General features: G+C 41.7%; 1 protein-coding gene across 2 annotated transcripts in view; it reads right to left on the bottom strand.

Annotated features, from left to right (window-relative positions):
* Positions 1–9662: 9662 nt before the first annotated feature.
* The window catches only part of KCNN2 (potassium calcium-activated channel subfamily N member 2), a 295300-nt gene continuing 277364 nt past the window's right edge, over positions 9663–27598 (bottom strand). Inside the window, exons 7-8 of one of the 2 annotated variants that reach the window (XM_073624634.1) lie at positions 24005–24074; positions 9663–11212 (exon numbers count right to left, since the gene is read on the bottom strand). In XM_073624634.1, coding sequence (XP_073480735.1) covers positions 10925–11212; positions 24005–24074 — 358 coding nt within the window. In that variant the 3' untranslated portion in view covers positions 9663–10924. Of the gene's footprint in view, positions 11213–23584; positions 23652–24004; positions 24075–27598 lie in introns of those variants that run through there. The other variant, XM_073624635.1, reaches the window with a different exon arrangement.

Here is a 27598-nt window from a genome sequence, read left to right as displayed (position 1 = left end):
CTGTGCCTTGCCCCTACTATTGATGAATGAGGGGTTCACCTGTGGGGTATTCATGAAATGGATGTGGAATGAGAGGGTATTAGCATGTCCAGGAAGTGAAGCATGATAACCAAATCAATGTCTCTGGAACAGAATGCACATGCTTCTTGCATTCTCAGTGGAAATGGCATGTGGAAGTGCATTAGCCTCGAGAGCATAGAGCAACTATATCACCACCTAGGCAGCAACACCGTGTTAACCGATTCCCGACTGACTCACGCATATATACTGCGGCAGAATGACTCTCCTGGGTGAAGTCCTGTATGGGTACATCCTTCCCCTTTACGGCCACTAGAGGGTGTGCTGCATGGCAGGGGACCCGATGTGCGTGGCTGGGGATTGCGAGCGCCAGCACGGGGATTTGTGTGTGTAAACACACAAATCCCTGTGCTGTCAGAGGAGAGGAGACATGTTGTTTGTTCCTAGAAAGTAGGAACAGCGATAGGTCTCCTCTACTACTCAGTCCTATCCCCATACAGTTAGAACACACTGAGGGAACACACATTTAACCCCTTGATCGCCCCCTAGTGTTAACCCCTTCCCTACCAGTGACATTTACACACTAATCAGTGCATTTTTACAGCACTGATCGCTGTATAATTGACAATGGTCCCAAAAATGTGTCAAAAGTGTCCGATCTGTCCGTCACAATGTCGCAATATTGCTAAAAATCGCAGATCACTGTCATTACTAGTAAAACAAAAGAAATAATAAAAATGCCATAAATCTTTCCCATTGTTTGTAGACGCTGTAACTTTTGCGCAAACCAATCAATATACGCTTATTGCAATTTTTTTACCAAAAATATGTAGCAGAATATATATCAGCCTAAACTGATGAAGAAAAAAAAATTAACTTTTAAAAAAAAAAAAATGGGGCTATTTATTACAGCAAAAAGTACAAAATGTTGTGGGGTTTTTTTTTCAAAATTGTTGGTCTTCTTTTGTTTTTAGCGCAAAAAATAAAAACCGCAGAGGTAATCAAATACCACCAAAAGAAAGCTCTATTTGTGGGAGAAAAAGGACGCAAATGAAAATTTTGTTTGGTACAGCATTGCATGACTGCGCAATTGTCAGTTAAAGCAATGCAGTGCCAAATTTTAAAAAGTGTTCTGGTCAGGAAGGGGGTAAAATCTTCTAGGGCTGAAGTGGTTAAAAAAGGTAAATGTTATAATAATGTTACCTACTGTTAATGTAGTAGAGACATTTACAGAGTAAAAACAGGACACGGTCACAATACAGGGAAACCCTGTCTTACCTGTGGGTAAGTAAGCCCTGAGGCAATAAGCAGCTGGATCTTGATCTTGAAATTTTAGTTGATGTCATAAAAATAAATTAAAAGAATGGTTTAGAAAACGTCTCCATAGGAGATGTCCATCACCTAAGGACACTAACAAAAAACTTGAATCCCACAGTGTCTGGGTTATATGAAGACTCACTGTGTCCAATCACCAGAAGGTAACAGCATATAACCTAAAGTCTATGGCTTCCTGTCCTGCATCCTGTCCACTTTGTATCTGATTAGTTTCTTTAAGAGCAATTCAGATGAAACAGATCTTCATTCAGAGCCCGCTAAAAAAAGCCTGAAAAAAACAAATTATTGGCAAATGTTTCATTTGCAGCACATTGTATTTCAAATGCGGTGAGTGCCAACACAGGCAAATCTCAAGTTACTTAGGATTTAAAAGTTAACATTATCATATCTTGCCCCTTTCACAGTGTTGGTTTTGTATTTTTTGCATCCAGATACAGTAATGTGAAATTTAAATTTGGCAATGCATTTACTGATCTGGTCATCAAAAAAACAATAGTTTCAATATCTTGATAGAATCTAGCGATCATGATTTTTCATTTTCATTTCAATTGTTTTTAGTACAAGGCCAAATTTTTTCATACCCAGTTTTGGTTTACTTTTCCCAATAAACCTTTGACATTGAAAGAGATTGGGCTGCAGCAGGTGAATTTACTATTTTCACTGCATTAAAGTGGATGTAAACCCCATTCATGAAATCTGACCTGGGCAAATATATCTGTATTTTTCACTTATCTCTCTCCAAAACCCTATGTCCCGTCTCTTTCTGCTGCTTTGTTCTCCTGTTATCAGCATAAGTTCTGACAAGTTCTCTGACACACATGAGTAAAAAAGCAGTTGAAAATTTGTGTTAGGGAGGGAACTTAGAGAACTTATTGCTGGTCTATTCACTGCACAGCTCTGCAAATTTCTTCATTCCTCTGCCTATGTGAAGGGAGGGTGTGTGCCTTTTCTCCAATCAGCTCACACACAGTGTATGCCCAAACTCCCATCCCACTGCTGAAATAGGAAGAAAAATTCCTAACACGATGTGCACTTACTAAAGAATGTAGAAAGCTGAAGACAGCAGATATACAGTGGGGACGGAAAGTATTCAGACCCCCTTAAATTTTTCACTCTTTGTTATATTGCAGCCATTTGCTAAAATCATTTAAGTTCATTTTTTCCTCATTAATGTACACACAGTACCCCGTATTGACAGAAAAACACAGAATTGTTGACATTTTTGCAGATTTATTAAAAAAGAAAAACTGAAATATCACATGGTCCTAAGTATGCAGACCCTTTGCTGTGACACTCATATATTTAACTCAGGTGCTGTCCATTTCTTCTGATTATCCTTGAGATGGTTCTACACCTTCATTTGAGTCCAGCTGTGTTTGATTATACTGATTGGACTTGATTAGGAAAGCCACACACCTGTCTATATAAGACCTTCCAGCTCACAGTGCATGTCAGAGCAAATGAGAATCATGAGGTCAAAGGAACTGCCTGAAGAGCTCAGAGACAGAATTGTGGCAAGGCACAGATTTGGCCAAGGGTACAAAAAAATTTCTGCTGCACTTAAGGTTCCTAAGAGCACAGTGGCCTCCATAATCCTTAAATGGAAGACGTTTGGGACGACCAGAACCCTTCCTAGAGCTGGCCGTCCGGCCAAACTGAGCTATCGGGGAGAAGAGCCTTGGTGAGAGAGGTAAAGAAGAACCAAAAGATCTCTGTGGCTGAGCTCCAGAGATGCAGTTGGGAGATGGGAGAAAGTTGTAGAAAGTCAACCATCGCTGCAACCCTCCACCAGTTAGGGCTTTATGGCAGAGTGGCCTGACGGAAGCCTCTCCTCAGTGCAAGACACATGAAAGCCCGCATGGAGTTTGCTAAAAAAACACCTGAAGGACTCCAAGATGGTGAGAAATACAATTCTTTGGTCTTATGAGACCAAGAACTTTTTGGCCTTAATTCTAAGCGGTATATGTGGAGAAAACCAGGCACTGCTCATCACCTGTCCAATACAGTCCCAACAGTAAAGCATGGTGGTGGCAGCATCATGCTGTGGGGGTGTTTTTCAGCTGCAGGGACAGGACGACTGGTTGCAATCAAGGGGGAGATGAATGAGGCCAATAACAGGGATATCCTGGACCTCAGACTGGGCCAAAGGTTTACCTTCCAACAAGACAATGACCCTAAACACACAGCTAAAATAACGAAGGAGTGGCTTCACAACAACTCCATGACTGTTCTTGAATGGCCCAGCCAGAGCCTTGACTTAAACCCAATTGAGCATCTCTGGAAAGATCTAAAAATGGCTGTCCACCTCCTTGCAGATCTTTTCCAGTTCTGTCAGGTTGGATGGTAAATCCAACCTGACAGAACTGGAAAAGATCTCTAAGGAGGAATGGCAGAGGATCCCCAAATCCGGGTGTGAAAAACTTGTTGCATCTTTCCCAAAAAGGCTGCTTTAGATCAAAAGGGTGCTTCTACTAAATACTGAGCAAAGGGTCTGAATACTTAGGACCATGTGATAGTTCATGAATGAATGTATATTGTATATGCCCCTCAGAAGAAGTCCAGGAAGTGACGAAACGTTAGGGACGTGTCGCACAGGAAGTAACGCATGTGCTCCACCAACCGAGGAACCAGGAAGCGTGTGACCGTGGTTACACACAGGGAGCGCTCCTGACAGGTTTTCACGACTGGAGGACGCAATCAGGCACAGTGCACTTTGTTATCTTTGCTCAATGTTTATTAAATTTTGGTACGCATGGTTTTAAGGGGATGTTTGGATGGTTCGAATAAAGATGTTTAGCAGTATCACGTTATGTGAGCATTTTTGTTTCTTCTACATATCCTATTGGAACTACTGGGAATAATACTGACATCCGGTGGTCGCTTTGGATATTGATGCAGATTTACTACTATTAATCAAGGCTTTTATTGATCTGATTTCTGGTGAGTGAGTTTTCATTGGGGACCCCAGCACGTGGTGTATCGCTTGGTGAAAGGATTACTACCCTCACAGAATACATCCTGATTATTTATTGGTGGGACTCTGGCTATCAGATCCCTATTTGAACTTTCTGAAATAGATTAAGAAAGAGACCCTGTTTAATTGGGGTGCACAGCGCTGCTGCAATACTGAAGAGACAATTGTGTATTTATATATTTATCTAATTTAATTGATTCATTATTGCCTATATACACGTGATAGTTCAGTTTTTCTTTTTTAATAAATCTGCAAAAATGTCAACAATTCTGTGTTTTTCTGTCAATATGGGGTGCTGTGTGTACATTAATGAGGAAAAAAAATGAACTTAAATGATTTTAGCAAATGGTTGCAATATAACAAAGAGTGAAAAATTTACGGGGGTCTGAATACTTTCCTTCCCCACTGTACATGTAAAACTTATGTAGGGAAATTTGTCTCATCTCTGTGTATCATCTGAGGCTGTTCACTTCACTGGATATATGTGAGGGTTTACATCCACTTTAACTCTAAGGTGCATATTATTTAAACTTACTCAGAAGTCACAGCCTAACTTTTTAGATGTATGTTACTAAACATTTTTAGAAGCTTTAGCATATTAATGTCAATACGAAAAGTTTTTAATCTTTTCCAATCAGCAACTTCTGTTACACCTGTTGATCCTACCATGAAGGTCTTTGTTTAGGCAACTTTCTGGTATGGGCTGACAACTGTCTACCAAATGTGTTGCCTCTCTGGTACAGTTGCTTCTCCTGATGGACACTTCAGGCAGCTATGCTAAACACACAGCACAGGCATGGGCCACTTTAGTCCACTTTTAGGAAGCTGGTGCAGAACAATCATGTGCAGCTTACACTAGAAAGACAGAAAATGGTTTACAGAGGCAAGGGAAGATCAGCAACACTGATACGTAAAAAAGGATTAAAAAGGTGAAAATGGTATTTTATGGTAAAAATGACAATTGTTTATACTACACTGTCCTTTTATACCTAAATATTGTCTGTTTAGAATTTATATCTACTTAAAGATTTCCTCTTGGCATTCATCTTGGTACACTGATCGACTCACTAAGTCCTGGTATTAGTGGCTTAGAACGATAAGGTTTCAAGAGGAAGAAAACTTTCTTAGTCGTAAAATGTTTTAGCCCATTATGAGCATATCAGCAGGAGACAAAAATATCTTTTCATTTATACAGCTTATAACCCTTCTTTTATAAAAGGTGTTGGGAAATAAGCAACCTGTGGTCATGGAGCAGCATATCTAAGAAGTCTAGGAGTATGCATAACTGCAATTCCAGTACAACAGAGTTTATCTGGATAATACTGTATGTATTTCATGACCTCAACATTAGACAATCAATACACAGGTTTATACAATAAGGCATTTGTATAGTACAGACAATTTACATAAGTTCCTACCCTAAAGGAGTTTACAAACTAAAGTCCCTATAGCACATGGTTACATACCGACACATACTAGAGCCAATTTAGACAGGAGTCAAATAGCCCATGAGCATGTCTTTATAATATGGAAAGAAACCCACATAAGCCAGGGAGAACATGTAAACTTCACGCAGATAGTGCCCAAGCCAGAATTCAAACAAGGACCCCACTGCTGCAAGGCAGAAGTGCTAACCCCTAAACCAGTTGTTTTATTTGTTGCATCTAAAGCTTGACTTGAAGTTCTCAAAGTACCTTAATAAGGCTGTTTACCTTATGGTCACAAATATTGAATGCAAACCCAGTCATTGGATGTGAACTAGCTCTGGAGGCATTCTAGTCAAATTTGAGCTAAGACTTAAAGTGGTATTAAACCCAAAATCAAACATTTATTGTACTGCAGCTTATAAATTCTTAGATGTGATGGCTGCAGTAGTTTTCTTTTTTAGACTTTCTTTTTTATTTTAATTTGGTGCTCCTGCCAGTAGGTCTGTTGCTTTTCAACAGACACAACTCTTAAGCTCTTCTACAAATGTAGCAGCTAGGGTGTGAAGATCAACCGTTTACCACTGACATGGGTGCTTACAATGGTCAGCTTTTATTTATTGATATAAAAACTTTATCCCAAAATTTAAAAAAATCTGTTGCTGTAAATGTTTGTGTAGCTGCAGTGTGAGCTGTTAATAAATATGTTAGTGTTTCTAAATCTGATAATACATCTAACACCCCCCCCCCTTAAGACTCTAAATGCTGCTGTCCAAAGGTGCCTCTTTGCTCCTTCATCCACAATGGGGGCACTCTAATACAGGAGATACGAGAGGTATGTTTTTGGCCAGATCACCAGGTGAAAACAGAGGAAAAAAGCCTAAAAAAAAAATGATTGCAGCCACCACTTCTAAGGATTGGTAAGCTACAAAATATAACATTTTTAGTTTTGGGTTTAATACCGCTTCAAGCTGGCCATACACATATAGATTTTCTGTTCAACAGATTCCTACATTCACTCTGCTCAGTGCAGGTGGATGAATCTCCCCTTCTGCTGCTATTTTATTCTGACGGATGGCCCCACCAGCGGTCAAGATACCCAAACAGTGACTGTAATTGAGTCGAAGCCGGCGCTGCTCAGCTGACAATTTTCCACTCGGCTGTTTTTAAATAGAGGGATCACCCACTAAGTGATTTTCAGCTGTCACTGACAGGTAAGGGGTTAACACTAGGGGTGATCAAGGGGTTACCTGTGTTTCCTATGTGTGTGTTCTAACTGTGGGGGATGGGACTGACTATAGGAGATGAGAGATCGTGGTTCCCAGCTCATAGGAACTCACAATCTCTCTCTCTCCTCTCCTCACAGAACTGGGATGTGTGTGTTTACACACACACGTCCCTGTTCTGCCTCTTGTGCCCGCAACCGCCGTTCATGAGCATCAGAACCCCCGATATGCAGCGGGCACCTGCTATCCCGCTTAAAGGGACAGACGTATAGCTACGACGGTTCGCAGGATCGTGCCGACCTGGCGCAGTATAATGACGGCGGCTGGTCGGCAAGTGGTTAAATACAAGGGCTTCTATTGCTGTCCACTCCTTTTTAATTTAAGGCCTCATGCAAACTGGACGTTAAAATAACATTATAAAAACATCAGTAGCTTTGCAGTAAGTTTCTCAACTTTTTTCAACGTTTTTGCAATACCGTTTTTTAACGTTTTTCCACATTAGCGTTTTAGCGTTTTTTTTTTAAGAAAAAAATTATTTATTTTTTTTTTAATGGATCAAAAACATAAAAAAACGCTGGTGAGCGATGTTTTTGAGTGTTTATCGACGTTTATCAGCGTTTATCAGCGTTAGAGCCCTTTTACAGCTAAAAATCATCTCTCAGAACCCACTAGTTTTGGGTTTTTTTTACTGCTCAAAAACGTCACTGCCCAAAACTGCTGATAACAGCCTATCTGTGCATGGACACATAGGATAACATGATGGAGAGTTTAATGACTATAGAAAAAAACATCTACAGCCAAAAACAGCTGCTGTAAAAACGTCAAAAAACGTCCAGTGTGCATGAGGCCTAAAAGTTGTCTGGCTGTCATGTTAATCCAATAGTTTAAATATTTACTGGACCTCAACACCTGCAGATGAGATTTTTTTGCTGCAGTCTTGTTCTAGGACAGTTTCTCAGTATCTGTGTTTTACGCAGTATATACACTGAAGACAAAAACAGACAGCAAAAAAATAACATTTTAGAAGCTGCATAGCAATGGCAGCTTACATATTTTCCTCAATACATTTTTTTTACACTCCTCTCTTTGTAATTTAAAGTGTATCTAAAGTCCAACTTTCTTATTTTTATTATGGATAGAGTATGGAAACCCTTTTTAGGGTTTTACTGCTATGCCAACCCACAGTGGAGATTCACCATCTTTATTTATCCTAATGAAAAATAGCTGTCACCAGGATTACTCTTCCAAAAGCAAAACTTGTTTGTGACATCTAAGAGATAATTTCCTTTACTAATAATTTCAGAAACACCAAAAAAAAGAAAATTTTTGTTTAGGCCTCATGCACTCTGGTCGTTATAATAAAATTACAAAAATGCCAGTAGCTTTGCAGTGAGTTTTTCAACATTTTTTAGCATTTTTGCAATATTGTTTTTTTAGTGTTAGCGTTTTTAAGAGTTTTTATTTTCAATGGGATCAAAACCATTGAGAAACACTGGTGAGCCGTGTTTGAGCGTTTATGAGCAGTTTTCTGCGTTTTTACAGCTGAAAAACTCCTCTCAGAACCCAATAGTTTTGGGGTTTTTTTACAGCCTAAAAATGCCCCAGCCAAAAACAGCTGATAACAGCCTATGTGTGCATGGAAACATAGGTTAACATGCTAGAGAGTTTATTGACTGTAGAAAGAAATGTCTAAAGCCAAAAACAGCAGCTGTAAAAACATCCAAAATGTCCAGTGTGCATGAGGCCTTAAAGTAAAGTCAAACCTTTTAAAATGGGGCACAGATAGCAAAAAAATTCTTTATATTCAACAAGTTGTGAGGTTCTTGGATATTGAAAGGTAAACAAGCTCAATATCTGAGGAGACTTCGTAGTTGGTTTACTAAAAGCAAAAACGCTGTTCACTTTGCAAGGGAACACTTAAGCCTCGTACCTACGATCAGATTTTCGGACGAACATTTGTCTGGTTTTTTTGTTGCATGCTAGTCTTATGTTGAAAGTGAAGAGGTAACTCACCATACGAAAACTCCCATACGACAGAATACAACTTCAGAAGTGACGTAATGTGTTGACTAGTTTTGAATATGTTCTTTCGTTTCTGAGCATGCGTAGTCTTGCTCTTACGATTTTTTTCATACGAAAACCGTACTGATTAAATGAAAATCGGATGTTAAGTTCACATACGACAAAAATTTTATAGTCTGCACATCCAGCTTTTGTTGGACGAAAAACTGGAATCAGCTGTCGAAAGCACCATACTAACGATCCGAGAATCGGCAGATTGTTCGTCGGACTAAACTTTACTTCCGATTTTGGTATTGTGTGTATGGGCCTTACATTTTGGAAAGAATAACCCAATTAAGACAAAAAAAACTGCATTTTAGAAGAATGTATGTGATTGAATGACGGATGCAGAGCTTCCCTTCATTGACTAAGCTAAAGAAACATTTCCTTGCAAAGCAAACATCCTTTTTGCCTTTAGAAAATGAGCTCTTTGATGTAAACTTTCTCTGACTGCGTGTATACTAGTTCTAGGACAGTGAGGGATGTGTCCACATCACAGAGAATAAGGTGAACAGTATTAGACTACAGCCTGAGATTTGAATATTACATGAAAGATCTTTCGCTGTTAAGCTTAATAGCACATTCATTCACCGTTAAATATGAAACCGAGAAACAAAGACAACATTAGATAGAAAGGCAATAGCCAACATATCAACTTTATTAAAAAAGGAATAAAAGAAAGAAAAAAAGTTGAAAAACATAAGCTTTTATTTGAGCCTGGATAAATCTACAACTGGTAACTATGCTATAATTCTTAAGGCAAAGTCTCATGTTAATATTATATATTTATGCATATATTATATCTGTTCTATATGTATAATTAAAAAAATAACCAAGACCTGGTGTCTGTTTTAATAAGGGTACATACTCACAAGACCTGGGACAGCTACATCTGGGGGCTGTGAGGCCATTTTACATTTAGTACTTTTGGATCAGGGTGTATGAAATTGGCCAAGCTGGCCACGAAGTAGAAATTTCATTGAAAATTTTTCATTTTAAGAAAGTTTGTTAAAATCTCTTATTGCTAGTGGGGTCAAATCGACATTCGTTTTTGACCGCAGTAACAAGAAAGTGTGAAGGAGCAGGATGGAAAATTTTTCTCAAACAAATTTTAAACTGTGAATGTGTTTGTTCGGGAAAGTCCATTCACTCCAAAAGCGAATTATAAAAAGCAAAAAGTTGAAGTACTTTCAAATGACATTCGTGGTGTCATCATATATACTAACGAGAATTTTTGTGCGAATGTTCGTATGAATATTCGCATGAATGCTTATTTCTTTGAAAATCTACTAGTGTCAAAATTCATTGTGACCAAGGTTTGCATTGACAGGTTTGTCAGTTATCTTTGCAATGGACAATTTCACACACTTTAACTGAGAGTGCTAAACACACACTTGCTCAGGCATCTCTAGATGCAAAGTCAGAGGATTTGTGAATACAACCCATTTTCTTTTTAAATTAACAACTAAATAATTTTATAAAAATCACATTGGTACATATCACTCAGTTATTTTCAATAAACTTGCCTAATGTAAGCAGAACCCATTGTATGAACAGAAGTGACCATACAATTATGTTCAGAAATTAATATTTTATTATACTATATATTAGTAGTAAAGTTTCTTTGAAGTGCATGAATAAAAAGTGAAACAGGAGAAACAATCTATATAGCAATGATAGGTGCATTCACTGTGCATCTGAGAGAAATAAAAGAGAGTTCTCAGTCTATTTGGCCTAAAACTTTGTGTTCAGGTTTCTAAGATTCTGATATCAGAACCCAGATAACACTGATTAGAACCATAGGGCTTTACAATAAAAGCTAAAATATTGACCATATGATGGCAAAAAAGTCTTTTTTATTGTTTTTTTGGTTAACTTATTCCCTTCTAGCTACTTTCCGATGAAGTTGGAGGTGCTGTGGATGAAGACCGCCGCCTTCTTGACACAGACCGTGATCGCTCGATGCTATACGCAACATGCTTGTCATAATTTTGCAGCTGAGCTTCCATCAAGTCCCTTTGTTGTTGGCTTATTGTCTGACTAATCAGTCCAGGGAGAGCTTGAATGCTACCAATTAATGTCTCTAGCTTCGTCTCTAAGACAACAATCCTCTTCTCAAAGTCTTCACTTCTTTCATTTAGATCCGAGATCAAGTCATACATGATGTTTTGAGTCTGGGAGGAAAAAATAATAATTTTTTTTTTTTGTTTTCATTATGTGCAGTGCTTGACATGATAGAGCAAACCTAAAGTATATCTGAACCCGAAAACTAAAATACAATATTACAGCTTACAAGCTATTAGCAGTAAAAAAAAAAAAATGAAAAATTTGGCTGCATCTAAGTACCTTTTCTGTAAGAAGAAAAAAAGTAATAATTTTGACATACCTGTAAATTCCATATCTTGGACTACAGAACAGGACACAGGAGTTGATTCTTAGATCATGCGACATCACCAAGCAATAAATCAAGGGGTAGAACACAAAATTGCAGCATCAAGCTCACAGCAAGAAAAAGAAGGGTCAACAGACTGGAACAGGTGGTAGTAAAAGAATCTTGTAGCCAAACAAGGGATGAGCAGGATCTTAAACAACCAACTGTCAAGAAACTTTAAAAAATGTGAATAGAAGAACAGGCTGTGGCTCTTTGACTCTTAAGGACTGATGCTAGATGCTGTAAAGATCCCAAGAACCCCAACCTCTAGGGGGAATGGGTGCAGGCAGGGAAAGAGGGACTTCTTTTGAGGACAGAAGCCATAAAGAAAAGTAAATTTATCACCAAGCTGGGTGGAAGAGAAACAAGTAATCCCATAAAGGACCGCCCTGTGAGAAATGGAAGAGGGGTCAGTTGGCAAGGTAATGCTTGGTAGGTAGCCATAAATCATGGTCCTAACCCCATCCGTAAGATGTATAAGTGTTTGACATATTCTAAAGGCATGATAGAGGGAGGGAAATGATATTCCCACTGAAGGTGACAAAAAGACTCCTGAGAAAGGATGGGTTCCCACGATACTTTGTTCCTATGTAGCACAATAAAAGGAATGGGATCCCAGGCAGAACACAGGGAGAGCAAGAGCAGCAGTACTGCTGTTGAAGTGGAATTCCAGCTTACACCTAACTAGCCTTAAAATGCCCCCTCCCCCTGATAACAACTATGTTAAATAACCTGTATAAAGCCTCGTACACATGATCGGATTTTCCGCAGACAAAACCTCAGACTTTTGTCCGAAGGCTTGTGCCTGGATTTTGTCTTGCATACAAATGGCAAGGAATTGTCAGACAACAAACACGTACGTGGTTTTTCAGATCTTTAGCGCCACCCTTTGGGCCCTTTAAGAGAGAGTAGACACTTTTAGCACAAAAGGAGGGCTCTGCATGGGCAAGAGTATCTGAGGAACACCCCATAGGGGCACAGAGGGGTCCTTGGGGTCTGGGTGCCATAGGAATGGACCATGGCCCTGGAGCTGTAGAGCACCCTGCGGCTAACTCACTAGTTGAACCACATGCCAATGTGAGCATAGAACACAGGATCCAGTGCCTGAAGCAACCATTACAGGCCTGCTGTAACAGTGTTTGGGTAAGGTTTGTAAGAAGTATACCGAGGAGAACCTATGCGGAAACTGCTAGTGAGCCATAAGGTGATAAGCAGTTAGATCTTGATTGAAGTTTCAGTCGAAGAAAGAAGGAAAACAAGTGAAAAGAATACAAAAATGTATTTTCCAACAGGAGAAAGGGCCCAGCACCTAGGGAAACTAGTGAAAAAAAAGCCTTGTGTAGTGGGTAAGGTTATATAGGTACACTGTGTAGTGGTTCCCAGCAAAGATTTTACAAGTGTTCACTCATCTGAAGGTAGCAGGATATAACCCATATTCTAAAAATCAACTTCTGGGTCCTGTACTGTACGATTAAGATATACCTTTTTAAACCGGTCAGAAATTGTGTATTCTGTAGATAGATGAACAGAAGTGGTTGTGTATGTTGTCCAAATCAGAGTAGCAGCCAATGGTGACAAAACTGCTTCCCCATAGATACAGTGCAGTAAGTGTGGGTTGTCACCCCTTGAGAGGGTTTGTGTTATTGGCAGAATCACAAAGTGAGAAAAAAGCCAGAAGAAAAAACTAAATCTAATGCATTTTATGGACTGATAAATGGCAGTATAAAAATATTTGTTCTAGGGTTTAGATATGCTTTAACACTTTATGACATTTGAAGGTACTTAAACTTACAGTAAAATGGCAATTATTATTAACGAAACATAAAATCCTTCACATTCATGGCATGAAATAAATACAGTGTACATTATTCACAAGTGTGTACACATGAGTAAAATGGATAACCCTATGTGCTGTTTAATGCACATCTACACATTGGCTGTATATTCATTTTCTATGGCATGTTACAAGATACATTCTAGCTAAGCTAGAATATTTAGAGTATAGATATAGAAATGGTTTACACTATTAATGCCTACTATTTTTGTTTTTTTTCTTGACCTTTCAGAACCAGCCAGGTCATTCTACTCTATACATTCGCCAACTTGTGGATAACCTGGTGTTCAGGTCATTAAGATCAGTCTACTTAGTGCACTCCTAGTCATCAGAAAGAAATGATTGATGCACCTGCCACCATTGTTGTGCACTAGAAGCTTTACTGGATGCCTGCACACTTCTGGCCTATCCAGAGGTCTTCTGAAACCTCTTATGCCGCGTACACACGGTCGGACTTTTCGTCTACAAAAGTCCGACAGCCTGTCCGACATACTTCCGACGTACCTTCGGCGGACTTGCGGCAGACTTTCTTACGAACGGACTTGCCTACACACGACCACACAAAAGTCCGACGGATTCGTACGTGATGACGTACACCGGACTAAAATAAGGAAGTTCATAGCCAGTAGCCAATAGCTGCCCTAGCATGGGTTTTTGTCCGTCGGACTAGCACACAGACGAGCGGATTTCGGGGTCCGTCGTACTTACGACGTAAAGATTTGAAGCATGTTTCAAATCTAAAGTCCGTCGGATTTGAGGCTAAAAAAGTCCGTTGAAAGTCCGGAGAAGCCCACACACGATCGGATTACCAGCCAGCTTTAGTCCGTCAGCGTCCGTTGGACTTTTGTAGACGAAAAGTCCGACCGTGTGTACGCGGCATTAATCCTTTTGGTGAACAGAGCAGATGTCCTCTAGATAGCATTAACAGTCGCCAAATAATTTTATTAAAATTGGTTAAAAACAGATCATGTTTGCATACCTTGATAATGTTAACCAATTTGTCCTTTTAAAACACCAATTTGAACTTACGAAAAAAAACAATATTCAATAAAGACAGCTCCAAAAATGTCCTTTATAACTGATTTAAATAGCTGATCAAATGAGTTGACACAGAACACTTTAAAATAGACTTTACTTTACCATTAGCCTACTGGGCAATCTTACATCCTTCATGACCAGGCCAATTTTTAGCTTTCAATGCTGTCGCACTTTAAATGACAATTGCACGGTCATGCAAAGCTGTACCGTAACAACATTGTTAGCATTTGTTTTTATCAGCTTTTGTTGGGTGGTATTTAATCACCACTTGTTTTTTTTTTTTTGCTGAACAAATGAAAAAAGACAGAGAAAAAAAAAAACGTTTTTCCTAGTTTCTGTTATCAAATTTTGTAAATAAGTAATTGTTCTCCTTTACTGATGTGCGCTTATGAGGCTGCACTGATGGGCACTGATGAGGTGGCACTAATATGCAGCACTGATGGGCACTGATAGGTGGCATGAATAGGCAGCACTGATGGGCACTAATAAGCTCTGATTGGTGGCACTGACATGCATCACTGCTGGGCACTGATGGGGCTGCACTGATAATCAGGGCACTGATGAGCAGACACAGCCCACTTTCCTCTATGGGCAGTCGGATATAAATGGACTGCCTGTCCATTTATATCCACCTTTCATCCGATCCACCAGATGGATGGGGAACAGATCCACTATCTGTCTATTTTTAGCGGATAGGATTGGTTTGGATGTCAGCACTGATGAGCAGGTACTGACTGGCATCACTTATGGGCACTGATTGGTGGCACTGCTGGAGCTTTCCTGTAATCAGGGCACTGATTAGTCGGAACACTGCTTGTAAATGTAACTTCTGCCTGTGCAGGGATGTGGGATGTTCCGGGTGCTTCTGGGGCTCTTCTGGCCATGTAGTACATGAAGTACTGCAGTGTGGAATGTGGCAAGATAGCTGCTCGGAGGTATCCAGGACCAGCATGGAGCACAAGCAGCCAGCATTGAGGCCGTTTGTAAGTAGGAGTCGTTCGTAAGTCGGGGACTGCCTGTACATTATTTAGTCTGTAGTCCACAAACTATGGTATACTGTATATCTGAAAATTGATCAGTCCTGATATACTGACGGCCTATCTCATTTCTAGAGGCCCAAAAACACCGGGACAGTACAAATTTCCCCCAAATGACTCCTTTTTGGAAAGTAGACAGTCCAAGGTATTTAGTAAGAGGCATGGCGAGTTTTTTGAAGTTGTCATTTTTTTGTCACAATTTTTTGGAAAATTTAGACATACTGTCACCAGTACAGCATCATCATATAACTGGTTTTGTGGTGATCAGGGACACTGACGGGTGACAGTATATGAAAAAATATATATAATTTATTTATTTATTTTAACACACTGTGAGCAACACGGTGTTGCAATACTAACATTGTACAACTCTGGGGAAGTGATCGGGATTTTTTTTTTTTTTTACACATTATGATTGCTTATACCAGTGTGCCCTATCTGTACCATGTGATCACTGTGATCAATCACAGCTAGCAACACAAATTTACACAATGAATGGCATGAATCAAAGCCATTCATTGCTTGCAATTGTCATGTGATCTGCTGTGATTTGTAAAGCGATCACATGGTACTGGCAGCAGGCTGGTACACCGATCAGTCATCGTTTGTGTCCGGTGGACATAGCCGGTGACAGAACATGCTGCAGCATATGACGTCCACCCAAAATGACAAAGGTCTCACCCAGCCTATTGTCAAATGATGGCTGGGCAGGACCTTTGTCGTTCTGGGTGGACGTCGTATTAGGTTAAGAAGGAAAGAGCTGTCTTAAAGTAGCCTGTTCTGTGTTTGTACATTGCTATACACGTCTCACAGTTGAGAAACTCAGATAGTTTAGAGCTAAGGTTAGTACACATCAGCCGAATATTGGCCGGTAATGGCTGGTTGAACAGAAACAGGCCAATATTGCTTGAGTTCTCAAAACTGAGCTATTGGTTATGTTATTATTGACATCAGGACCAACATCAGGGGGATACAGCCATTACAAACATAAGGGGCACGGGCATCCTTGGGGCCCGGATCACGGGTCACAACCCGGGCCATCTTTAACACATGGCAGCTGCCGTCAAAGAGGACTGACTGCCAGGATGTTGAGGACGGTGGAGAGGTAGGCAGATCTCATGTTTATGCAGGTCGGGGACGGCTGTCAGGCAGGCTTCGCTCTGGTCAGGTACCATGCGGTGTTGGGTGAGGTCAGGTGCCTGGTCCCCCATCCCCCCTCTCTCTTGCAGCTGCCGCCAGAGAGCTTGGTGGAGATAGGACACAGGCTCAGCTACCCCTGCTGGCACTGCTGGACAGGTGAGAGCTGGGAGGACTGGTGCTTCCCAAGGTGTGTTTGACACCGCCTCTCTACTGTCCCGCTGCCCCCCACCTGTGACACTGCCTCCCACCTGTCCCGCTGTCCCGCACCTGTGACACTGCCTCCCACCTGTAAAACTGCCTCCCACCTGTCCCACTGCCCCCCACCTGTGACCTTGCCTCTCACCTGTCCTGCTGCCCCCACCTGTGAGACTGCCTCCCACCTGTCCTACTGCCCCCCCACCTGTGACACTGCCTCCCACCTCTCCCGCTGCCCCCCACCTGTGACACTGCCTCTCACCTGTCCCGCTGTTTGCCTCTCACCTGTCCCACTTCCACCCACCTGTGACACTGCCTCTCACCTGTCCCACTGCCCCCCCACCTGTGACACTGCCTCACACCTGTGACACTGCCCCCCACCTATGACACTGCCCCCCCACCTGTGACACTGCCCCCCCACCTTTGACACTGCCCCCCACCTGTCCTGCTGCCCCCAACCTGTGACACTGCCTCTCAACTCTCCCGCTGCCCACCACCTGTGACACTGTCTCCCATCTTTCCCACTGCCCCCCACCTGTCCTGCTTGCCTTCCATGACACTTTCCCCTCCTATATTGCTGCCCCCACCCCCTTTGTCCAGCTGACCTCCTCCCATGACATTTCCATCTCCAGTTCCGCTGTCCCCCGCCTGTGCCACTGCTCTCCTTTATACCAGTGTGTGCTGGGCTGTGGGGGGTGGGTGAGACCAATTGGTGTCAGCGGAGGGCCTCATGGGAGGAGGAGGTTAGCGTGGAGAAGCCCCCCTCTTTCTTGCAGCTGGTGGAGATAGGACACAGGCTCATCTACCCCTCCTGGCACTACTGGACAGGTGAGAGCTGGGAGGATTGGTGCTTCCCAAGGTGTGTGTTACACTGCCTCTCACCTGTCCCGCTGCCCCCCAACTGTGACACTGCCTCCCACCCACCTATGACACTGCCTCCCACCTGTCCCACTGTCCCCTACCTGTAACACTGCCTCTCACCTGTCCCGCTGTCCCCCAACTGTGACACTGCCTCTCACCTGTCCCACTGCCCCCCACCTGTGACACTGCCCCCCAACCTGTGACACTGCCCCCAACTGTTTGTCCCCCACCTGTGACACTGCCTCTCATCTGTCCCGCTGCCCCCCACCTGTGACACTGCCTCCCACCTGTCCCGCTGCCCCCACCTGTGACACTGCCCCCCAACCTATGACACTGCCCCCAACTGTTTGTCTTCCATGACACTTCTCCCTCCTGTCCTGCTGCCCCCCCCCCTTTGTCCAGCTGACCTCCTCCCATGACACTTCCATCTCCAGTTCCGCTGCCCCCGCCTGTGCCGCTGGCCCCCCTTTGAACCACTGTGTGCCGGGCTGTGGGTGAGACCAGTGGGTGCCAGTGGAGGGTCCCATGGAGGAGTAGGTTAGCGTGGAGAAGCCCCCCTCTTTCTTGCAGCTGCCGCCAGAGAGCCTGGTGGAGATGGGACACAGGCTCAGCTACCCCTCCTGGCACTACTGGACAGGTCAGAGCTGGGATGACAGGTGCTTCCCAAGGTGTGTGTGACACTGCCTCATCTGTCCCGCTGCCCCCCAACTGTGACACTGCCTCCTACCTGTCCCGCTGCCCCCCACTTGTGACACTGCCTCTCACCTGTCCCGCTGCCCCCCACCTGTGACACTGCCTCTCATCTGTCCCGCTGCCCCCACCTGTGACACTGCCTCCTACCTGTCCCGCTGCCCCTCACCTGTGACACTGCCTCTTACCTGTACCGCTGCCCCCCACCTGTGACACTGCCTCCCACCTGCCCCACTGTCCCCCCACCTGTGACACTGCCCCCCACCTGTGACACTGCCTCTCATCTGTCCCGCTGCCCCCACCTGTGACACTGCCTCCCACCTGTCCCGCTGCCCCCCACCTGTGACACTGCCTCTTACCTGTACCGCTGCCCCCCACCTGTGACACTGCCTCCCACCTGCCCCACTGTCCCCCCACCTGTGACACTGCCCCCCACCTGTGACACTGTTTGCCTTCCATGACACAAATTCTGATGGCTGTCCTGACTGAAGTAATTTGTATGTTTACCATCAGCAAATAATTTGATGAATTAAATTGATGAAGTTTTGATGAAGATGCAAATACCAATAAAGTGCTGCAGCCTTTTCAATGCCATTTTATGGTGTTTTGGTCTTTATTTTATATTATTAGGTGTGGTAAGGTTGTGGCCTGCTATACCATAACATAGGAGTACATGCTGGGTAATCACCAGTGTTTAAACAAAAAAGTCTAATTTGCAGCACTCAACCTATAATCAAGAAAGAAATGAAATAGCGCAAAATGATAATCTTACCCTATCTACATAAATATATATATAAATATATCTAATCATAATAACTAATCATACTATTAAATTACTCCCTTAAATGCAAACATATACAATATGCTAAATCACAGTAAAATTCATGAATCAAAAAAAATAAAATTATTTTATATATATATATATATATATATATATATATATATATATATATATATATATATATATATATATATATATATATATACATACACACACAGTATCTCACAAAAGTGAGTATACCCCTCACGTGTTTGTAAATATTTTATTATATCTTTCCATGTGACAACACTGAAGAAATGACACTTTGCTACAATGTAAAGTCATTACAGTGTACAGCTTGTATAATAGTGTGAATTTGCTGTCCCCTCAAAAAAAAAAACACACAGCCATTAATGTCTAAACTGCTGGCAACAAAAGTGAATACACCCCCAAGTAAAAAATGCCCAAATTGGGCCCAAAGTGTCAATATTTTGTGTGGCCATCATTATTTTCGAGCACTGCCTTAACCCTTTTGGGCATGGAGTTCACCAGAGCTTCACAGGTTGCTACTGGAGTCCTCTAGCTCACGACAACAGCACGGAGCTGGTGGATGTTATAGACCTTGCGCTCCTCCACCTTCTATTTGAGGATGCCCCACAGATGCTCAATAGGGTTTAGGTCTGGAGACATGCTTGGCCAGTCCATCACCTTTACCCTCAGCTTCTTTAGAAAGGCAGTGGTCATCTCGGAGGTGTGTTTGGGGTCGTTATCATGTTGGAATACTGCCATGCGGCCCAGTCTCTGAAGGGAGGGGATCATGCTCTACTTCAGTATGTCACAGTACATGTTGGCATTCATGGTTCATGGCATTCATGGCATTCAATGAACTGTAGCTCCCCAGTGCTGGCAGCACTCAGGCAGCCCCAGACCATGACACTCCTACCACCATGCTTGACTGTAGGCAAGACACACTTGTCTTTGTACTCCTCACCTAGTTGCCACCACACACTTGACACCATCTGAACCAAATAAGTTTATCTTGGTCTCATCAGACCACAGGGCATGGTTCCAGTAATCCATGTCCTTAGTTTAATTGTCTTCAGCAAACTGTTTGTGAGCTTTCTTGTGCATCATCTTTAGAAGAGGTTTCCTTCTGGGATGACAGCCATGCAGACCAATTTGATGCAGTGTGCGGCGTATGGTCTGAGCAGTGAAAAGCTGAACCCCACCCTTTCAACCTATGCAGCAATGCTGGCAGCACTCATACGTTTATTTCCCAAAAACAACCTCTGGATATGACGCTGAGCATGTGCACGCAACTTCTTTGGTCGACCATGGCAAGGCCTATTCTAAGTGGAACCTGTTAAGTTAAACCGCTGTATGGTCTTGGCCACTGTGCTGCAGCTCAGGTTCAGGGTCCTGGCAATCTTCTTATAGCCTAGGCCATCTTTATGTAGAGCAACAATTCTTTTTTTCAGATCCTCAGACAGTTCTTTGCCATAAGGTGCCATGTTGAACTTCCAGTGACCAGTATGAGAGAGTGAGAGCGATAACACCAAATTTAACACACATGCTCCCTATTCACACCTGAGACCTTGCAACACTAACGAGTCACATGACACCGGGGAGGGAAAATGGCTAATTGGGCCCAATTTGTACATTTTCACTTAGGGATGTATTCACTTTTGTTGCCAGCAGTTTAGACATTATTGGCTGTGTGTTGAGTTATTTTGAGTGGACAGCAAATTTACACTGTTATACAAGCTGTACACTCACTACTTTACATTGTAGCAAAGTGTAATTTATTCAGTTTTGTCACATGAAAAGATATAATAGAATATTTACAAAAATGTGAGGGGTGTACTCACTTTTGTCAGATACTGTATATATAGTACAGTGGTACCTTTGATTACGAGCATAATTCGTTCCAGAAGAATGCTTGTAATCCAAAGCACTTGTATATCAAAGCGAGTTTCCCCATAGAAGTCAGCGGAACCGGAACCGCAGTACTGCATGTGGCTAGAGGTGGAGGGACACTCGTAGCCGCTCGGATGCACTCGGAGAGGTTTAGAAACACTCAGGAAATGACTCGCAATCCGAGGTATTACTATATATATATATATATATATATATATATATATATACACACACACACACACACACATCATATAAATATCCACCACTTTATGGCCACTTCATAAATATAATCATCCACCGCAAACCTGGTTTTCCTCTGAATAGTTTAAACTTTTTTTTTTGGCTCGCTCAAATGTGTTCTGGGGAACCCTCTTTGTACTGTTTTGTATATTGCCCCAGTCCTGTTGCACCATTTGATTTTTGTTAGTTTAAAACAGATCATTGTTACAAGGACATGGCAGTGCTGTTAGTTACAAGGACTTGGGAGGGCTGTAAGGAAGGCTATAGCAGTGCTTTTAGTTAGGTGGACATAGGAGTGATGCTAATTAGATAGACACAGGAGTGCTGCGAGTTAAAGGAAATGGGTGTGCTGTTAGCTATCGATGGACATGGGAGTGCTGTTAGTTTAGAGGACATGGTTGTGCAGTCATAAGGAGGTGGGGGGGCTGTTAGTTAGAAAAACATGGGAGTATTGGTTGTAAGAAGATCATGGGAGTGCTGTTGGAAGGATGTGGGATTGCTGTTAGTTGGAAAAACATGGATTGGATGCCTTGTTAGAAGGAAAAGTAAGTGCCGTTAAAAAAATATATATTACAGCGCACACATGCAAAAAAGACATTTACCTCCTGCAAGGCTATTTAAAACACCTAAACATTTTCAAAATAATGTGGGGATTTGATTACACCATATTGCTATATGATACTTAAGCCCACTTACTGCGACAAAGTACCCCATTGTTAGTGGATCCTACGCTATCCATAGACTGGGAGATCCTGCTTCTCTGAAGCATGGGGGAAATACACTCCTCTATATGGGAGAACTAGAGGTCTTTTTAGTATGTGTGCGCTGAAACAATATTTTTTTCTGTTTTATGGTCTTATGGCTACACCATCTTTAATGCTTCTTTTAGGGTGTGCCCCCCAAATATCTTGTTTGTCTGTTAATTAATAGGACACCGCAGTGCAGTTAGTAAAAAAAAAAAAAAAAATGTGAATGCTGTTAATTAGAAGGAAATAGAAGTGATATTAACTGGAAGTTCATGTGAGTGATGCCAGTTAGGCAGACATGGTAGTGCTGTTAGATAGATCGATATGTGTGTGCTGGTAACTAGATAGACATGGACATGCTGTTATTTAGAAGGATGTGACAGTGCTGCTGGTTAGACAGACATGGGAATGCTGTTAATTAGATGGACATAGGAATGCTGTTAGTTAAAAGACATGGCTGGCCTTTTGGCTAGATGGACATGGGGATGCTGTTGGCTAGATTGACATGGGGATGCTGTTGGCTAGATGGACATGGGGATGCTGTTGGCTAGATGGACATGGGGATGCTGTTGGCTAGATTGACATGGGGATGCTGTTGGCTGGATGGACATGGTGATGCTGTTGGCTAGATGGACATGGGGATGCTGTTGGCTAGATGGACATGGGGATGCTGTTGGCTAGATGAACATGGGGATGATGTTGGCTAGATGGACATTGTTATGTTAGTGTGTTAGCGTGATGTTATAAAGACATGGAAGTGCCGTTAGTTAGAAGGACATGGTAGTGCTGTTATTTAAAAAAACATGGGAGTGCTGTTAAGGCCCATACACACGATCGGACTTTTCGACAACAACAGTCCAATGGACCTGTTTTATCGAACAATCCGACCATCTGTATGCTCCATTGGACAATTGTTGTTGCTTTTTCAACGGACAAATGTTCGCTGTGCATGCTCTCAAACTTTTTGACAACAAATGTCCGATGGAGGATAATCTGATCGTGTGTACACAAGTCCATCAGAGTAAAGTCTAAAGTACAAACACTCATGCTCAGAACCAATGCTAAACATCAGCCAACAATAGCAGAAGTTGCCAAAAGGGTGGCGGTAAAGAGCTGATAAACCACGTGATTTGGTGCAAGTTGGCTGAAAATGTTCTGCCGTGTGTATGCAGAACAAGTTCACGGCCAACGCCCATTTGGACAAAAATCCACGGAAAAGTCAGATGGAAGTCCGATCGTGTGTATGAGGCTTAAGAGTGATACAGGAGAACTGTGAATTAGAAGAACATGAAAATGGAAATAACATTATTTAAATGTAAATGTAGGTGCTGTTAGTTAGAAGAACATGTGAGTGCTGTTAGTTACAATGAAAAATACTTTTATTTAGAAGAAATGGCAGCACTGTGAGTAGGAAACACAAGTAATGTTAATTAGAAGAACCCGGTGGTGCTGTTTGCTAGAAAAACAAGGAAGTGCCATTAATCAGGAGACTTTTAAGTGATGTTAAGTGCAATTAATATTATTTCTTATTGATTTCATGGGAGTAATGGTAATTAGACAGACATGGAAAAGCTGTTGGAACACTTAAAGTGGTTGTAAACCCTTACTAGCCTAAGATCATACAGAGATGAAAAAAATTCCCCTACAAAAGTTGTACCTGTTTATCTGTAGTCTTCTCTTCTCTACATCCGTTCAATGTGCAGCATTTATAAAGCTTGTCTGAGCTGTCAGAAAAAAGGGGGCGGAGAGCTGAAGTTACACTCTGCAGAGCACAGTGAGGAGAGCTCTGAGATCTGTTTGGAGGGCAGAAAACACCCCCCTTCACACCGCACACAGGAACAGGGCTGAGGCTGTCAATCAGCTGGCCCTCCCTCCCCTGTCAACAGTATTCTCTTGATTTTAGGAAAACTTGTCAGAAGTGACTCATGCAGATAGCAGAGGAATGAAGTAGCAGACAGGAATAACACTTAGTGCTCTTAATTAAGGCAAGTACACACTATAGGAGGGATATGATTTGTTCATATTTATTTTCTGAGGGTTACAACCACTTTAAACCTCTTCCACTGTTTCCACTCACCTTTGCTAAATCCACTAAGGTGTTAGCTTGATCATTCAACTTCCTTTGTTCCATTTTAACACTTCGTAACCTGCAAAAGAAAAGTAGCATAAGTATTTATTACATAACCATGAAAACTCAACTTAGCATGCAACAGCAGATCATAGGGTATGAGAGATGCCTTGAGAAGTTTGACTGATCAGTTTAGTTATGTGTCTATAGAATGAAACGCATGCTTCTTCAACACAGCAAAGCAGAAAGCAAGGAAGTGTGATGTCCCAAGAGTCATCATGGTTCTAACTGATTACATAATAAAAAAATAAACTATACTCCATGGAAGAGAGAAGCAGCAAAGTATCATGACAGACACTGGAAAAACATCTGCAGTGCATGGAAGACATTAGCATGTTATTCCCAGTGTCTGAATGTGCTGATACAGTATTAGGCCTTTTTAGTTTGAGATGGATTGGGTTAGGTGTGTTGATACCTGATGAAAATACAGTGATAAGTGAGAGAGTTCACTAGATTCAATCTTTTACTTGACCAGCAGCTAAAACTGTATTACTTTTGGCAAATAAGAGAAATGCAAGGTCAGCCAGTTTATTTTGTTTAAAACAAACTGACTTCATAATGTTCTGCAGAGTTTCCATAATGACCTCTGTGTGCCATTTTTTTTTGCTATAGCCAGCTTTTCAAACAGCTAGTACAATCCTTACTTAGCTTAACTATCCACTATTCAGTACATTTGGGTAATCTCCAGTATTTAAACAAATATCAAATGTGCACCGCTCACAGTATAATCCTCAAGAAAAAAATCAAATAATGTGAAATGATAATCTTACCCTATCTACATAAATATCACAGATAAAATCAAAACATCATAACACTAAATCACTCCCTTAAAGCAGTGTTCCAGCGGCAACACTTTTTTCTTAAAAGTCATCAGCTTTAAACACTGTAGCTGCTGACTTTAAATAAGGATACTTACCTGTCTAGGGAGCCCGTGATGTCAGCCCCCCAAGGCCGATCTGTCCATCGGACTGGGTGCAGGCGCTGCCATTGTAACTAAGGGAAACCGGCAGTGGAGCCTTTGTGCTTCACAGGCGGTTTCCTACTGCACATGCGCGAGCCACGCGTCCCTTTCTGAATGGCCCCTTAGTCTTCTGGAACACATACAGGTCCCAGAAGGCAGCAGGGAAGAAGTAGGAAATGACGCACTGGACTGTGGCCAAGCTAGGACGGAAGTACACTATGTACTTCAGAAAAGGTAAGAAAGAAAAAACAAAAGTTTTCCAAAAACGAGGGGTGGAGGGGTGGTCTTTCCTTTAAGACCAAGTTGTAAAAGTGGGTGGAACTCCGCTTTAAATGCAAGCATATAAAACATATAATCTTGTGCTAAATCACAGTAAAATTCAAAAAAAAAAAAAAAAATATATATATATATATATATATATATATATATATACACACACTGTATCCTCCCAGCTCTTTCACTTCTTTTACTTAGATAAGCAGGACAAACAGTGGTACCTATCCTTGGTTTGTCACCAGCCGCCCATTTTGCCACCCACCCTTTGCAGGTTATACTACGTGAGATGTGGGGTATGCGGGAATACTGACAGTTTTAGCATGGCCTGCCATCGCCTGAGAATCTGGGACTTTGCGGTATGCATGACTAATGCAGTGTGTTCTTTAGAGAAGGGAGTCTAGTCAGGGACTACCCTTTTGCCACTCAGAGAGGAGACGTCCCTGTGAGAATAGATCAAGTGAGATATCTCGAGATATATTTGACTGCTGGTACGCAGTCATTAACTTAACCACTTGCCGCCCGCCTTATAGCAAAATGACGGCAACAAAGTGGTTTAGTTATCCTGATCGGACGTCATATGACGTGATCAGGATAACAGAGCTGAATTGTGCAGTAGGAAACCGCCTGTGCAGCACAGCAATCGGAGGTGCGGTGTGTCAGTCTGACACACCGCAACCCTGATCGTGGTATGAAGCGTCTGAGAGAGGCTTCATACCACGTGATCAGCTGTGAACAATCACAGCTGATCATCGCGTGAACCAGGAAGTGCCGGTAAACAGCTTTCCTCGGTTCAGTGCCCATGAAAGTATAGATCAGTGCCCACAACAGTGCCCAAAAAAATGCCAATCAGTACACTATCAGTAATGCCTGTCAGTGCCCCATCAAAGTGCCACTCAGTAAAGCCGCCTGTCACTAGCTCCTCATCAGTGCTGCCTATCCAGTGCCACCTATCAGTGCCCATCAGTGCCGCCTATCAGCCCCATCGGTGCCGCCTATCAGTGCCGCCTATCAGTGCCCATCAGTTTTTTTTTTCAAAATTGTCGCTCTTTTTTCGTTTATAACGCAAAAATTAAAAAAACGCAGAGGTGATCAATACCACCAAAAGAACATAACATTTAGTTTGGGTACAGTGTTGCATGACCGCGCAATTATCATTCAAAGTGCGACAGTGCTGAAAGCTAAAAATTGTCCTGGGCAGGAAGGGGGGAAAGTGCCTAGTATTGAAGTGGTTAAGAGTGGAACTTTTGGTCTTGGAGTTCCAAATGTTGTCATTTCTAATAGAAGTAACGAAAAATTAAACAAAAAGGAAATAGGAAATATTTTTAACAAAAGCATCTCACCCATAATGGCAAGCTATGGTTTACTAGGAAAAATGCTAAACGCCTATTAAAAATAACAAAAGCCACAGGGCTAAGCATTGCTAAATTACACCCGAGTGTCCCCATCATTAGAATGATGGTAAGCGGAGAACCAAATGCTCTTAAGTATCATGAAGAATGGTGTAATATATATATATATATATATATATATATATATATATATATATATATATATATACAGTATATATATATATATATATATATATATATATATATATATATATATGTAAAGAAGACCCAAATTAATGGTGGCCACCAAAGGCTGGTTTGATAAGGACAAAATCAATGCATTGGTTAGCATACACATGAAACAATGTGATTGTGATTGTGAGTAAATTGAATGTCTGGCTGTATGGCAAGTTATGGCTGATAAGCGTAACAAATGTATTAAACCACCACCTTATAGAATTTGCACAGGTAAAAGTGATGAGTTGGCTAATGGTTTAATCTCTCCATATCTATGTGCATGGGGACAGCTATAAAAATTCTGGATGCTGACACAGGGGAACAAATGAGGAAGTTAATAAGAGAAGTTCAGACACCCACTTCTGTTAAGAGACTTATTGAACAACTAAAAAGAAGAAATAGCGTAGATGATGTTTACAAAGATTGGTGGAGATATGTTGATATGTGGAATGTGGAAGCAAGAAATAATGGCGCTACTGGTATAGTGAAGATAGAAAATAATCTTATGAATGATTAATGAAGGTGGCCCAAAGAAGGAATGAGGATGTATGTGGATGTATTAAGGGTGGATCCCTTCACAATTACCGCTACTAGATCTTTGTACTTTTTGATGATCTACTAATATGCGAGTTTATTTTTTGTTATTTAATAAACCAGTGTTTACGTTATTACGGTATGTGAGTTCTTTCATCCATTTCTCAAATGGTATATGAATATACGTTTGTGACCTTCTATTGGGAT

The sequence above is a fragment of the Aquarana catesbeiana genome, linkage group LG01 (assembly GCF_042186555.1).
Source record: "Aquarana catesbeiana isolate 2022-GZ linkage group LG01, ASM4218655v1, whole genome shotgun sequence".
NCBI classification, from domain to species: Eukaryota; Metazoa; Chordata; class Amphibia; order Anura; family Ranidae; genus Aquarana; species Aquarana catesbeiana.
The sequence above is the reverse complement of the archived record's forward strand: the minus strand, read 5'-3'. Positions and strand labels throughout refer to the sequence as shown.